The 15,728-nt window shown below is 40.6% G+C and overlaps 2 protein-coding genes across 2 annotated transcripts; both read left to right on the top strand.

Annotated features, from left to right (window-relative positions):
- Positions 1–436: 436 nt before the first annotated feature.
- Positions 437–15,513, top strand: LOC124463049. The gene is given in 15 exon segments (XM_047014739.1): positions 437–472; positions 1,144–1,608; positions 4,631–4,775; positions 4,886–4,972; positions 5,091–5,227; positions 5,753–5,847; positions 5,849–5,883; positions 7,695–7,838; positions 8,093–8,406; positions 10,069–10,158; positions 12,408–12,454; positions 13,618–13,775; positions 13,886–13,972; positions 14,087–14,223; positions 14,724–15,513. Coding segments are annotated over 15 exon segments (2,115 nt in total). The 3' UTR covers positions 14,862–15,513.
- On the top strand, positions 7,293–9,093 carry gsdf (gonadal somatic cell derived factor). The gene is made up of 2 exons (XM_047014936.1): positions 7,293–7,838; positions 8,093–9,093. The coding sequence occupies exons 1-2, from the start codon at positions 7,601–7,603 to the stop codon at positions 8,461–8,463; spliced, it is 609 nt and encodes a 202-aa protein (XP_046870892.1). The 5' UTR covers positions 7,293–7,600; the 3' UTR covers positions 8,464–9,093.
- Positions 15,514–15,728: the final 215 nt, after the last annotated feature.

Raw genomic sequence — 15,728 nt, forward strand, 5'->3', positions numbered from 1 at the left:
GGATGGGTTTTAATCAGATCATTCTGATCCCACCCCCCACCCACCTCCTGGACTTCTATGATTGGCTTCTATATCCTGCTTCAGCTCCAAGTAAATACAATGAACTACTGGACAAAAAGTACAGAACATCTCTGTCGCTTCCCCCTTATACCACAATCCTATTTTCATCTGATCACGTCCTCAACACCAACAGCACACTCATTCAAACAGTCTCCTCACCTGGCCACCTTGCCTCTCAACCCTCCTCAGAGCTCCAGCATCTCAGTTGCGTTGCTGCCCCCAAATGTTCTTTGCACGGTCCTTGCCCGCTTCCGGGTAGCACTAAGACACGAGACCACGACACCTTGGAGACATATTCGCTGTTAAACCGGGCGACATCTACTTCCAGTTGTTGCCTCTCTGGCTGCCTCTATATAGGATATGCAGGGCCTTGATCATGCCGATTTGTGCAGCTGCTGGCTCTCTGTCTCAGGTTAGTAAGCAGCCAGCATGGCCTCAAGTGTCTTGGCTGAGCCTCGTGACCACTTAACCAAAACAACAAGATGCAAGTGGATTAGGATTAAGCCTTACTATGGCTGGCATCTACTCTGAATAAACGGATAAAGGTTCTGATAAAGGGCAACAGCTGGGAAAAAGACAGATTTAATATGGAACTCAGTCACGCGGCACTGAGGTTCATTCAAGAGATTCCATTCTGTTTTGTTGTTCAGAAATGCCTCAGAAATGTAATATACAACAATAATTTCCATAACATCCTCCTTGAAGGTTTTTGGACTGGTTTCGCAGACACGTATTTATGGAGGAGTAAATGTGCCATAAATAAATACATAAAAAGTAAATAAATAAAGAGACATCTCTTCAGTGATGTGAAGTTGCATGTCTTTCAAAATAAATATACATTTCATTTAAATTATGCAACACATTTCAATTTAAATGAAAAGGGGCGGGGCATAAACTATTACATGATGGAGCTGTCCTCATGTGCTTGGAGCATTGTGATTGGACACTTGAGAGCAAACTGTCAGACCTGAGCGGTCAATCAGGTAGCAGACATATAAGTTTCAATCATATTGAAACACAATTGGGCCACTTTGAAAACGATTGAACCAGATATGTTATTGTTAACATGTGGCCTGTTCTCAGTCTCAGGCCCAGAGGGCCCAGAGGGACCAGAGAGACCAGAGGGCCCAGAGGGACCAGAGGGTCCAGAGGGTCCAGAGAGACCAGAGGGACCAGAGAGACCAGAGGGACCAGAGGGACCAGAGGGTCCAGAGGGTCCAGAGAGACCAGAGGGACCAGAGAGACCAGAGGGACCAGAGGGCCCAGAGAGACCAGAGGGACCAGAGGGCCCAGAGGGACCAGAGGGACCAGAGGGCCCAGAGAGACCAGAGGGACCAGAGGGACCAGAGGGACCAGAGGGCCCAGTGGGCCCAGAGGGACCAGAGGGCCCAGAGAGACCAGAGGGACCAGAGGGCCCAGAGGGCCCAGAGGGACCAGAGGGCCCATAGAGACCAGAGGGACCAGTGGGCCCAGAGGGACCAGAGGGACCAGTGGGCCCAGAGGGACCAGAGGGACCAGACGGACCAGAGGGCCCAGAGGCTCCAGGCTGTGAATTGTACGGATAGTTTAACTGCAAGCCCACGCCTCCGGATGGACATTTTCTTAGCAAAATGGACACCTGTTATAATATATCTGTTAAAATGAACATTCTGTTGACATTTGACTGGACAAGCTGGATTGAATATGTAACTATGTGAACCCATTGGGATGACCCTTCTGCCAGTTGTGTTTTCTTTTTCTTTGGTCTATACTTGTATTATATACTATTTTTATATTACTATATTGTTATTATAATTGTATATAATATTGTATGACATGCTGTGTGAGACTCACTGTCAAGGAACTTGTTCTAATAAATGTTCACAAAAAGAAAAACTTGCAACTTCACATCACTTAAGAGATATCTATACTTTTTTTTATTCATATATATTTTTTTTATCTAGCTATGGCACATTTAGTCCTCCATACATATTAAGCCTAGTCTAGGACAAAAAAACAAGCTCAATGGAGTTTTCTATTGAATTCGATTTTCTGGTTCTAGAATAAACTTAATCTCTATCTGCACAACCGGCCCATGAAGTTCTTTTGAACTGTTCCCCACTTTTCCAACTATTTTCAGGGTAATTTCCAGTAGACTATAAGACTTAATAAAACTAAAGGACTTTTGGATGTTGACAACAGTCTGATTATTACCTCAACACCCTCAGATATCGGTATGTTGTTGTCTAAGAAAGACAATCAAAGAATGTTGTCTGTGTCTACTTTTCAAACACCTGCAACCCACACCCTCCACACGACCTCGATGTGGCATAGAGAGTCTTTGTGATTCATAGTGATGGTGGCCAGTAACAGCTGCCTGTGCTGGAACTCCCTTAGCCACTGTGTGAGGTGGGAGATGACCAACACTCAAGGACTCCAATTGTTTTGATAAAAATCAAAAAATCTAAGCCCCCTCTCAATTTCACAGTTATTTTAGGAACAACATTCTTTTTCACACATCAACATTGAAGCTGCCCCTTTCCCTTTGGCTCCCTTGCAAATATGCTGGCGTACAGCTGTCCCGTCCACATAAGTTAGAAGAAACCTGGTGACACGTTGATCCTTGAATGTTTCAGAGAGCAAAATCGTTTTTTTTTCAATATATTTATTATATATTTACTATAAAGTTAAACATTTTGCCTATATAATACTCTGTATAGAACAAACCTCCCTGTCTTTGATGACCACCACCCTGTTATATTTAGCTGTTAACCTTTCTTTAAACTTCTCATATCCTGACATTATCAGCGTGCATTGTTCTGGGGAATTATAAGGAGCAATAGACTAACTGCATGCATTGTAAAAAGCGCCCCTTTTCTGCATAAACTCCAGTTAACACCACACTAACCCAACATCTTAATCAACAGCTACATCATGGGCTTCAACCCCTCACCTGACTATGTATCCAAATAACTTATTTCTTTCAGTTGAAAATGTGTTTTAAAATATTCTTGGTGTGGCCGAAAGGTTATTGAGTCATTGAGATTAGCAGCTCTTTATTAACTAATAGACGACTCTTGGTAACATTGCTCGGACTCTTCAAAAGACAGAAAGGTGGTTTCTTCGATAATTCAGAGTTTTAAAAAGAGCTTGGTTTCTCCACCACCTCTCTGGCAAAGAATCAACCATTAGCAAACATGACCTTTTCCTCTAATTTAGATTAGAAGTAGGAGATGGACACTACATCATTTATAGAGTTTAACAATTAAACATATTAATCTGAAACACGTAACCAGCCAATTAAAAAAACAAATTCATTCTCTCTCTCCATCTCACAGTGAGGGAACAGCAATGTTAAATATTCCAAGGCCAAGTTGGTGAATGCGGAGATAAAACGTAGGTTCCCAGACAACTACAAACAATAGATGCTCTCTTTCTGAGTAGAGTAGCCCCACTCAAAATCCTGACTGATTTCAAAAACGTCCCTGTCAGTCTCATCAAGACTGCAGGACCAATATCTCTCTCTATTGTGGAACCACATCTAGTTCATACAGTTGCATTGTGATATTTCTTTCTACCTCTGTATAAGAGCGTCTGCTAAATGACTAAATGTACCTGGCTTACTAGGTATCCAAAATGTCACTGGCGTTGTTTGTGATGTTTGTTGTCTTTGGTTGCTCACTTGGGGGAACATTTGTTCCGCAGCCCTCTGAGAAGGACTGAACGTCAATCTCAGACACTCCTGCTATCACCTACCTTTTACAATCTGTGAGTCAAACTACTCAAGAAGCAGCAAATATCTGATTTATTTGGCTAATGTTATTGTGCAACAACCAATTAAAAAGTTATGTGTTTGTATTAGAGGATTAGATAACATGCCACAAAGGTTCACGTACAAAGGTAGTTGCGGAGGTTTTCCGAGGCTTCTTCAAATTAATAGGTTAAATGATGGGGAAAACATTTCTATTCCCTCTTTCAGATCAGTGTGGGATGCATAACCTGGATTTGTACCAGCCGTATGTTAGCTCTCGTAACAGGCTGTTCTGCTCAGACATTAACAATGCAATAAATCTTTGTCAAGCACTCCTTACTTTGCACTGTGGAGTATAAAAAGACCCTTTAGGTCTGCAAAACAACTTCAAAAGCACAGACAAATACTACACACACTACACACAGAGAGATATAGTTCTGCTATTGTAATGACACAAATAATGTGATATATTGTGATTAATAATATAGCTGAGTTGTAAGCAGTTTGTTTCAACATGGTCACTTCAAAATGCCCAATCCTGAAGCCAAAATTTAGTTTCAATTTGAAAGCCAAGTAAAACCACATGCTTGTACGGAACACAAATGGCTTTTGAATTATAGCTTCTCAGGTTGCACTGTCTCTGTAATTATGGAACTGTAAACACAAACTGTTGTGGGCACTCTCCTCTAACCTCAGCGATGTCAATAGAGTCAATACATTCTATTAATGTGATCATGTTGGCTTTATGGAATGCTTCAAGAGCACAGATTTTGTGAAAATAAACAAAATGGATGTGAAAGTGAAGGTGATGATACAGTGCTCTCCAGGTGGCATGAACAGTCACTACAAAGCATGAAGATGACCATCCTTGGTGGTCTGAACCTGCAGATGGAGCCCCAACTGCCTTCTAGTGGACTGACTGGCATCCGAGAGCAGTGGAAGGCTGTTTTCAGCACCATCTCCCATACCCCCCGGGAAAGAGCAGGTGGGCCAGAACAGAACCAGGGATGTAATTCAAACCGTCCTGTATTAAATGCTTAGTTGTACACAGTGTGTTATTTAGGAGTGCTCAATGTTTGTTTCCTGTCTCCTCAGTGCCTGAGGTCAACTCTGAGGGCCCCATGGCTGTCAACGGCACAGAACAGAAGTGCTGTCAGAAAGCTTCCCAGATTTTCCTGAAAGGTGAGCAGTAGGGACCATCAAACTCAAACAGAAACAACAATATGTGTGTGTGTGTGTGTGTGTTGGTAAAGTGTGCATTCTGACTCAACTATGTCTATGTCAAAACAATCTCTAATAGATCTTGGCTGGGAAAACTGGGTCATTTATCCAGAGAGCTTCACTTTCATCCAGTGTGTCCCCTGCAACCTCCAACTGAACCTGAGCAACACCCATTCCCCAGCACACTCTCTGAACCCTCCTAACACTCCCTTGCCGGTAACGCTTGCACACCCCATATCATATGGAATTGAAAAGTACTGTGTAGACATTCTATACACATCTACTTTATAGATGTGACACCATGTTTCATGGCTGTCTGTGATAGGGATATTATTTACATCGAACTATAAACAAACTATAAACTATCATCCATATGAGTCCAAAAGAGTGTATTTTTAATTCTGTGCATAATGGTCCTCGTTCCCACCAGTTTTATTTTATTTGGTTGAGACATGATAAAATCCCTGTTTCCACAGAGTTTTATATGTAGTTATGAATGTTTATTGTAATAAAGAAAAACCTAATGTGAGAAAACAGAATTCTCTAGTCTATGTGATCAAATATTGTGCTTTATCTATCCAGCTGTGGAAATAGAATTTTTTAATGTTCAGGACAAGGGCCACATGCAAGGTCGCCTGTGAGAAACACCAATTAAACCGGTGATTTGGTTGAGATTAGTGCTACAGCTGTGGTAATGTTTGTTAATTCCCACCATTTCTGTCTCTTGTCCTATTGGTGCAGATGTCATGCTGCCAGACGATCTCACAGGAACTGTTGCCTTTCCTGTACATGGATGAACAGCGATCCCTGGTCATATCTTCTGTTGAGGTGACCAATCTGTGGCCGCGGGCCAGGAAACCAGCCTTTCCCCAGTAAGGACTGAGCCCCTAGCACCCACCTGCTAGAAAGCTGTCTTTTTGGTCGAAGAATTATACACTTCAAGTAAGTGTATAACTGCCGCTGTCTTATCATCAAGCCAGGCATGTGGCCTCATCCTTCCAAAATACCTTGTGACTCTGAAAATACATCAGGGAAAAGCTCTTTTTTGTAATCCCAACAAATCCAATTTATGAAACAAAAACTCAAAAACTTCTGAAAATCTGTAACAATATTTTCTAAAAGAGGGAGCTAAATGGGAGCTATTCATAACGTTTGATGGTTAATAGATAATAAATGTTAGTGTTGGACTAATAAAACATGATATGCATTCTGAACTATTTTTAAATAGCAATGTTTCCCACTGCATGACTGGCAGTGGATTAAAGACATGCTTCTGAGTCTTCTCCCCAAAAATGTGAACTCTGGCTTAACATTCAGAGGCCAGAACTCTCTGAACTCTCTCTGAGCAGTGTTACCAACACTGGAGCTTTTAATACATTCAGACGGAAAAGGTTAATTATAGTATACTTTAAATACGACTCCTTTTCATAGTATTTTATTATCTGGATTATATTCAACAGCCAGATAATCTCTTCTCTCCGAATTGTGTTCCACTTTGTGTTTTTGCTTTGTCAACTCTGCTGTAGTTTTCCATGAACATCGACTATCCCAATTGGCTAAACTCCATATTTCATGTTCCAGGAAAGGCAAATGAGGAACATTAGTGCTCCAGTTTTTCATCAAACCAAGCACCTTTCTTCTGTGAAGAGATTTGGTTAATAAATTCACATAAACCAACATATGATTGTGACGATTTCCCCTGTTTGTCACATCATGTATAACAGGATAACTCTGTTTTGAGTATTGTGTCTAATAGTATTTCAGAGTACTGCTGTGGGAACCCTTCGATCTTTTTATCTGGAATGTTTTTCCTGTATTTCATATACAGTTTACCTTGCAATTCCTTTACTGCATGTCACATTTTGTATAGTCATGGTAATCTTCATCACGTATATATATACAATTTGTAAGCCTTTTGTATTCCAGTACTTTAATAACAATGTTTTAAATGTATGTCATCATGTGACCATGTTGTTTCTTTGGTGGCCAATGTCAATAATGCATCTATCAACTGCATTATTACGTGTTTAAATTCTTGGAATAAAGCCATCCAAAGATAATTTAGTTGCTTCAGACTGCTTTTCATCTGAAGTATGTAAATAGTAACCTTAATATTTTGATTAGCCAAGAATGATCTCTAACTGCACCTTAGACTATGTAAAATAGATTAAGTATACAATTTATGGCTCTAACAGCTATTTAGTTGATCTGTTCAGTTCCTATTAATGACATGTGTTTAGGATCTAGAGTGCAGCGGAGGCCAGAAAGAGGGTGGAGGGAAACGGTTGGAGAAATGTTGGCACTCTGTTATGGAAACGCACCCCAGAGATAAGCATCAATGTTGCGCACTTCTAAAAAACGGCTCCAGCATTTCAGTAGCAGTGCATGGATTTTCTTTCTTAAAATTCACTCTTTTTTTCCCTGGTTCTTTGGTGAGTGTATGTTTGTAACTTGGAATGTGGAGTTATGTAGCCATTTCAGATAATCCCAGAGGATTGAACCAAGTTACATCAACTGCTGGGAACGGCACTGGCAGGAAAGGCTGCATCTACACTTTCTGCAAAAACTTTTGAGTTTTCACAGGTCAAAATGGCGAGCTCCTTTTTTTGGCTTTCCTGTGATATTCTGTTTGCTCTGCTCTTGATGATCGGAACTCTTGGGGTTGGTGCTGAGTGTGGGGCAGTGACTTCTGTCAAAACTCTGGAAGAGATGGACAGAGATCTGACCAATCCATCCAAATGTTTGCTGGACTGCACTACAGGGACCTACGTGAGAAAGCTGCAGGTCCGAGACACTCAGACGATTCGCTTCAAAGACTCATCAGCAGGTGAGAAATATTTTTTGATCATAATAATTGTATCTCTCTCATACACTGTACAGTATTTGTGAATACATAGAGTAGGTTAGTCCTTAATTAAACTTTACTTTATCAGTGTACATGGCTACTGGTAGTAAGGGTGTGCTTTTCAGATTGTAAAAGTCATCCTTATGAAATGTTTTACAAAGTCAATTAAGATCACAGACATATATAGCAGACTTAACCTGTACCGGGATGCGTAAAAGCATGATCCTTTTCCTCAGATGACCAAGGAGAATACTGCTGGTCAACACAGATTAAGTGTGAGGCTGGAGAACATTTGGAGCGTGCTTACATCCTGCTGCCTGTTGATAAATCTCAGCTGGAGGAGTCCATGGGACTGAAGATGACTCTACCCCCCATTACAGATGCACTGTGGCCTCACCGCCAGCAAACACTACTCCCCAACAACTGTGGCCTTCAATTCGACATCACGCCCCATTTTTCCACAGGACCGAGGGAGCCAAAGCTTTGTGTCAAGGCCAATTTCCAGGAGAGCATTGTGGGAAATGGAGTCCTCAGATGTCCCCCTTTCATGGTGACAATGTGGCAGAAAAAGCAGAATGACTCACCGACAAGTCAAGAAAGAGGGTGAATGAACATGAGATAATTTGACAACCATTCAAATTACTGGTTGGTAACAAGCTTGGTGTGCTATTGCCTATCAAGTTACTTCAATTGTAGTCCACAGCGTTAATAAGTCAGCATTTATGAAAATTTGCATCTGAACCGTACAGCATTGCTAGACTCATGCCTATAATAGAAATCTAGTCAGCAGCATTTTGCTTTTAAAATCATTGGCATTCTTCCACAAAGGCTGTGAACTAAGACCGTGAGGTTCTGTGACCTGAAGTATAACTAAAGTGGACTGTCAAACGGACAGCGTAGCTTGGACTGAATGTGGGGATGATTTACAACAGTCATTGGTGCCAGAGGTCATTGTGAAGTGAAAGGAAATTGTAGTATTTCATTTCTTGCAAAATGACAATGTCATCTTTAAATAAGCTGTATGAGTTTAAGCTATTGCTCTCTTGTAATAATAATTCTTTCAAGACATTCAAAAAACTTTTGGGATGGCACATTTCAGCACAGAATGCTTGCTTTTGATTAAATACATACTGAAGTGTGTGAATCTGAAATGCTGCTCATTTAGAGTTGTATATACCATACAGTTTGTTAGACTGACTGAATGGCAATAATATTAAAACAATTTTACATGGTTCAAGACGTGTCTCTTTTACAATTAAGTCACTCCCATACATGTTATGAACTACAGGAGATCTGAGAGAACCATACAAATGTGTTACAAAATGTATTATTGTAATTGTACCTACTCTTAACATAATTATTGTAAATCAGAGAGCGAGAACAATAGCAAGACAAAGAGGATTGAACTCATGAAGAAGAGGGAGAACCATGGTCACATTCCCTCTTATTCAAAAACATTTCTGTGAGAATCTAACTGTAAATAATAAATAAATATATATGTGAGATAACAATGGTTTGTGCTCGCCAAAGGCAAGCACACCCCAATTAGACCACATTACATTTAGGCATTTAGCAGACGCTCTTATCCAGAGTGACTTACAGTAAGTACAGGGACATTCCCCCTGAGGCTAGTAGGGTGAAGTGCCTTGCCCAAGGACACAATGTCATTTGGCACAGCAGGGAATCGATCCAGCAACCTTCTGATTACCAGCCCGACTCCCTCACCGCTCAGCCACCTGACTAACATCTTGACCTTAATTTATCAGTGTACATGGCTACCTATAGCATAGGAAACCACACAATGAAGTGTGACAAACATCATGCTGAATTTCATCCAGAAACTCATGTCTTTTGCATTTAAGACTGCATTTTATTTTGTGTGTGTGTGTTTGTGTGTGTGTCCCACCAATTTTATCACGGGCACTGCACTATATATAGTTTTAAGTCATCTGTATTTGTGTGTTTCACTGGCATCTTAATCACCAACTGCATCACAGGCATTATGCACTACTTTTATATTAATATAACATTATCAATATTGTATACTTGACTATTTTACACAAGACCAGACTACTAATAATTTTAAACAGGACAAAATCAAATCCATCACAAAGGTGACCATTGAGAGTTAGAGCTGACAATTCACATGCAATTTTTTTAATAAAAAAAAAACTTTCTATGTAAGGAATATTTTGGACTTCAAGAGAAATAGGTGTGTGTCTGGTGGGTGAAGACGGGTTTGATTACTCTGACATACATTAGAATCCTGCACCGGGTCTGGTATACCAGAGGTTCCCCGCAGGTAACCCGCTAAAATATAATCTTTGGGGTTAAGGCTTGCGGTTCATAACTATTGCAGGTCGGAAAAGTTATTAAAATAAAATGTTTCAAGATGTGTTTAATGTTGTAATTGGCATGATACTCAAACAAGGGAGTTTGGTTTGAACATTGGTGGTACAGTGTTACCATTCTGTTATCGATGCTCCTGCCTGTTGCTAAAAGCATGAGCAGAAAGCGTCTGTGTAAAAAAAAAAAAAACACACTCACATGCACACGATTCTGCATTACATACAATAGTGCCACAAAATTTATAAATGCTTAAGCGACATCACAGGAATATTGGCCAACGTTTGGAGTCTAAAACACTTAAATAAATCTATTCCTCTTTTTAACGGGAAAGGAGTCGGCTCTCAGAACAATTAAATGCGGTTGGTTCGGGGGAAAATCTGTCCTCATGTCGGGTGTCGGTGTGGTCTCGGAATTGAAGTTGTCGGCGTGGTTCGGTTACGGCTCCAAAAACGAAACCGTGCAGGACTCTAACGTACAGTAGCCTGCCCTAGATTGCACTGTGTATACTTTTGCAGGAGAAACAAAATAGCAGGAACATTAGCACATAAGCTTATCCCAGCTTATGGTTTTTGGTTTTGTCCCAGTATTACTTCACATTTCATATTTGAGGCTCAGACCAGACTTCAGCTCAGGTCATACAGGCTGATGTAACGTTTCAGGTGATCAAGTTCAGGCCCTTAGCAAAGAGAGGGCACCTGAGGACGTGAAGTTGCCCTTCCACCACGCATGTCTGGAACAGTTGATGCTGCTTTGCTTTTTTCAATCAATGCTGCAACAGTCTTCATTATTGTTACATTTTAGTTTTCGGTCTGGAATTCATGTCCTTGAATGGCAGGTGCAAAGCATAAATATTATTCAGAGGTTATCAGTCAAGATTGATGCGTTTCATGTAGGTCCAAACGTAAGGGGAGGTAATTATGGGAGTTGTACAACTTCCCTTCAACAAGAACTGCATGGCTATCAGCCCCTGGTGTTCAGACCTTGGCATTGGCAACATTATAATTTTGTTACACTGACTCTCCATGTTGTGGCGTACCCAGAATATTTTACATATGGGTGGCCACTGGCCAGATGTGTCTAGTTGTTATTTCAGGTGGGCATAAACACAAAAACACCTATAGTATTGCTGTTCCTGCGGGGACACATTATTGAGTCCCATTAACACTGCTGTTTTCTTAACACCTAGCCTTGAACTTCACATTAACCTTGACCCTAACCCAAAATTCTAACCCTGATTCTAGCTCAGTCTAAACCTTTGAAGTAATCCTAACCCTAAAACTATTTCTAACCCTAACCTCCCAACTCCAACCAGACTGATTCTGACCCTAGAAATGCTCTTGATCGTGTGGGTGGAAACCAACTAAAGTCCCCACAAGGAAAACATTTCTGTTAGTATCCAAAATCTGTGAACACGTCTTCAGATAGCTGAGTTTTTGATTCAACCACATATTTCCCTGAATTATCTAGAACAAATTAAACTAAGGGTGTCAAAAATGTAAATTACACGGTTTTATTTGGAAAACTGTAAGGTACCTGGCTATTCAGGTCGCTCAAAAAATTACAGCACAACACTAAGGCATAGGGCTGTCTAGCAAAACACTTAGCTAGTCTATAGGTGCCGAGATGCTGGTTAGCGTGTTAGGTGTCATTTATTTGAAAGCATATCTTGGCCTTGTCCCGAGCGCTGAATAAATCAGTACAGGTGCAATGCCTTTAACATGTCACATTCTGTTGAAACTAGGATGTTGTAAAAAAATACTAAAAAATCACTTCCTTTTACTCAATGGAAATGCAGTCAATGTTTTTGTCTTGGTAATCGGGATCTCTCGCTCTCTCTCCATCTCACACTTGCAGGATAACAATGTTAAATATTCCAAGGCCAAGTTGGTGAATGCAGAGATAAAACGAAGCTTCCCAGGCCACCACAAACAATAAATGCTCTCTTTCTGAGTAGAGTAGCCCCTCTCAAAATCCTGACTGATTTCAAAAACATCCCTGTCAGTCTCGTCAAGACTCCTCTTCCTCTGCCACCAAGCCTGCAGGACCAATATCAGTTTTTCCTTTAAAATCCCATCTAGTTCGGACAGTTGTATTTGGGATATTTCTTTCTACCTGGCTTACTAGGTATCCAAAATGTCACTGGCGTTGTTTGTGATGTTGGTTCCCCTTGGTTGCTCACTTGGGAGAACATTTGTTCTGCAGCCCTCTGAGAAGGACTTTACTTCAACCTCCGAAACTCATGCTAACAAGTAAGTTTTAAAATCTCTGTTTTTTTCAATATTTGTGCAATTTAGATCAACTTGGCTAGTTGCTACACATTTACAATCCACAGGAAGCAACTAAGATCCATTTAAATGGAAATCCAAATTTAGGCTCTCCCACTCTCTGATCCTGTTTTTGTTGTTGTGTTTTTTAAGTAGGGTGCTTGGAAAATGTGATGTCAAGTGTTTAAAAACTGAACATGTAAATAAAAGTAAGGGACACTCATATGTATATTGTCTATGGGTGTGTATCAGAAGGAAAATTATCTGGATGCCATCAAAGTTGCTTGGTTGATTTCACAAGCCAGACAAAGAGAGACAAAGTTATTAGCAGGGTTGAAATTCCCTTACTGGAAGGTCATTTTATTAAACTCTATTTAGCATACAGTTACCCTTTGTAGATGAGGGTAGTCAACTGTATATGCTCACAGTCACAGGCCAGACACACCGAAAGGCTTGTGGTTGAAATCTTCAAATTCGCAAGTCATTTTTATTGGGGAACATTCCCATCCCAAATTTTAGATTGGAGGGAAAAGCCTATGGCCTGGAGTTTCATCAGCCGTGTCAGCTCTTGTAACAGGTCGTTTTCCTCAGGCATTAGCAACATAATCAATCTCTCCCTGTCAAGCACTCAAAAGATTGCACTGTGGAGCACAAAAAGGTCCTTTTGGTCTGCAAAACAACTTTGAGACAAATCCTACACATAGGTCAGATACATTAGGATATTGTTTTGAAACAAACATACTTATCAAATCAATTTGGGCTATTTGTGTGATGAGTGAAGCTGGGTTGTTAGCAGTTTGTTTCAGCATGGTGATTTAAAAATATCCATTCAGGAAAACAAAATGGTCATTTTGAAAGCCCGATTTGAAACCATGCGCTTGAATGGAACACAAGCATTCAGCATTGACTCCATAACTAACTGTGATCACTAACATAAAAAAAAAAAAAGGCAGCATTTTTTTAAATTACCATTAACTGTTGTAGGCACTCTCCTCAAACCTCAACAATGTCAGTGGAGTCAATTCAATTACTCGATTAATGTGATCACGTGATTCATGTGAGCTTCTTAGAATGTTTCCCGAGCTAAAGCACTCATTTCTGACAACAGAAAATGTATGTGAAGTTGATGATGATATTTTGCTCTCCAGGTGGCATGGACAGTCACTACAAAGCATGAAGATGACCATCCTTGGTGGTCTGAACCTGCAGATGGAGCCCCAACTGCCTTCTAGTGGACTGACTGGCATCCGAGAGCAGTGGAAGGCTGTTTTCAGCACCATCTCCCATACCCCCCGGGAAAGAGCAGGTGGGCCAGAACAGAACCAGGGATGTAATTCAAACCGTCCTGTATTAAATGCTTAGTTGTACACAGTGTGTTATTTAGGAGTGCTCAATGTTTGTTTCCTGTCTCCTCAGTGCCTGAGGTCAACTCTGAGGGCCCCATGGCTGTCAACGGCACAGAACAGAAGTGCTGTCAGAAAGCTTCCCAGATTTTCCTGAAAGGTGAGCAGTAGGGACAATCAAACTCAAACAGAAACAACAATATGTGTGTGTGTGTGTGTTGGTAAAGTGTGCATTCTGACTCAACTATGTCTATGTCAAAACAATCTCTGATAGATCTTGGCTGGGAAAACTGGGTCATTTATCCAGAGAGCTTCACTTTCATCCAGTGTGTCCCCTGCAACCTCCAACTGAACCTGAGCAACACCCATTCCCCAGCACACTCTCTGAACCCTCCTAACACTCCCTTGCCGGTAACGCTTGCACACCCCATATCACAGAAATACCACATCTACATAGTACATAATGTATGTGAAACTGTACATGTCTTAAATGGGTATCTGTGTTAGGCATTTTATCCATAGCTTTACAACGTGTATACAATCATTTAAAAATGTATATTTTTCCCAGTCTGTGTATAATGAGCCTCATTCTCACCAGATTTTACTTGTGTGAGACACGATAAAAGCACAGTTTCCACAGGCTTTTACTGTACATTTGTAATAAACGATGAGAAAAGAGAGTGCTCTAGACTCTGCCCAAATAGATAACAGTGCTTTGTCTATCCAGCTGTGGAAATAGAATGTTTTAATCTTTCAAGACACGGGCCATGTGCAAGGTCACCTCTGAGAAACACCAGTTAAACTTGTGAGACAGTATAGACTACTGCTACCCACAGTACAGCTGTAGTAACTTTGTTACATTTCTAGAAATTTCTCTCAACCTCTCTCGATCTCTTGTCTTATTGGTGCAGATGCCTTGCTGCCAGCCGACCTCACAGGAACTGTTGCCTTTCCTGTACATGGATGAACAGCGATCCCTGGTCATATCCTCTGTTCAGATGACAAGTTTGTGTGGCTGCAGCCCAGGAAACCAGCCATTCCCCCAGTAAGGACTGAGCCCCTAGCACCCACCTGCTAGAAAGCTGTCTTTTTGGTCGAAAATGAATGCCTTTCAAGTAAGACTGCTGCTGTTATCATAAAGCCTGATTGGCATGGGGTCTCATCCTTCCAAAATACCTTGTGACTGAAAACACATTAGTGAGAAGTTATAATCCCAACAAATATAATTTAGAGAAAAACTTTTAAACATTGAAAATCTGTAGACATTTCCAAAAAACTGTGTAAGAGCCAAATTCAAGTTTCTTTCAACTTCCTGGAATGGGATTGCAGAGAACAGTGGGAGCTATTAATAAAGTTTGACAGTTAATAGATCTGTTTTGACAGTTAATAGATCTAGAATAGAAGTGTTAGTCTTGGCTTAATCTGATATGCATTCTGAACTATTTTATATAGCAATGTTTCCTTCTGCATGACTGGCAACTGGCAGTGGATTAAAGGCAAGCTTCTGAGTGTTCTCCCCAAAAATGTGAACCCTGGCTTAACATTCAGAGGCCAGAACTCTCTCAACTCTCTCTGAGCAGTGTTACCAACACTGGAGCTTTTAATACATTTAGAAGGGAAAGGTTGATTGTAGTATACTTTAAGTCCAACTCCTTTTCCCAGTATTTTCAAACATTGGATATTCAATATATTTTCCTAGTTTCCAATAGTTCCTCACAGTTTTTCTTTTTTTTTTTTACTATGCTTTGCCAACTCTGCAGTAGTTTTCCTTCAACATCCACTGCCAATGCCCTGATTGGCTATGCTCCATATTTCATGTTTTGGCTAGTTGGAAAGGCAAATGTGAAACAATAATTCTCCAGTATATAACAAAGCCCCATTTTTGTAAAGATATTTTGTTCTGTTCATAAATTCAG

Source organism: Hypomesus transpacificus, unplaced genomic scaffold (assembly GCF_021917145.1).
Source record: "Hypomesus transpacificus isolate Combined female unplaced genomic scaffold, fHypTra1 scaffold_27, whole genome shotgun sequence".
Taxonomy (NCBI): Eukaryota; Metazoa; Chordata; class Actinopteri; order Osmeriformes; family Osmeridae; genus Hypomesus; species Hypomesus transpacificus.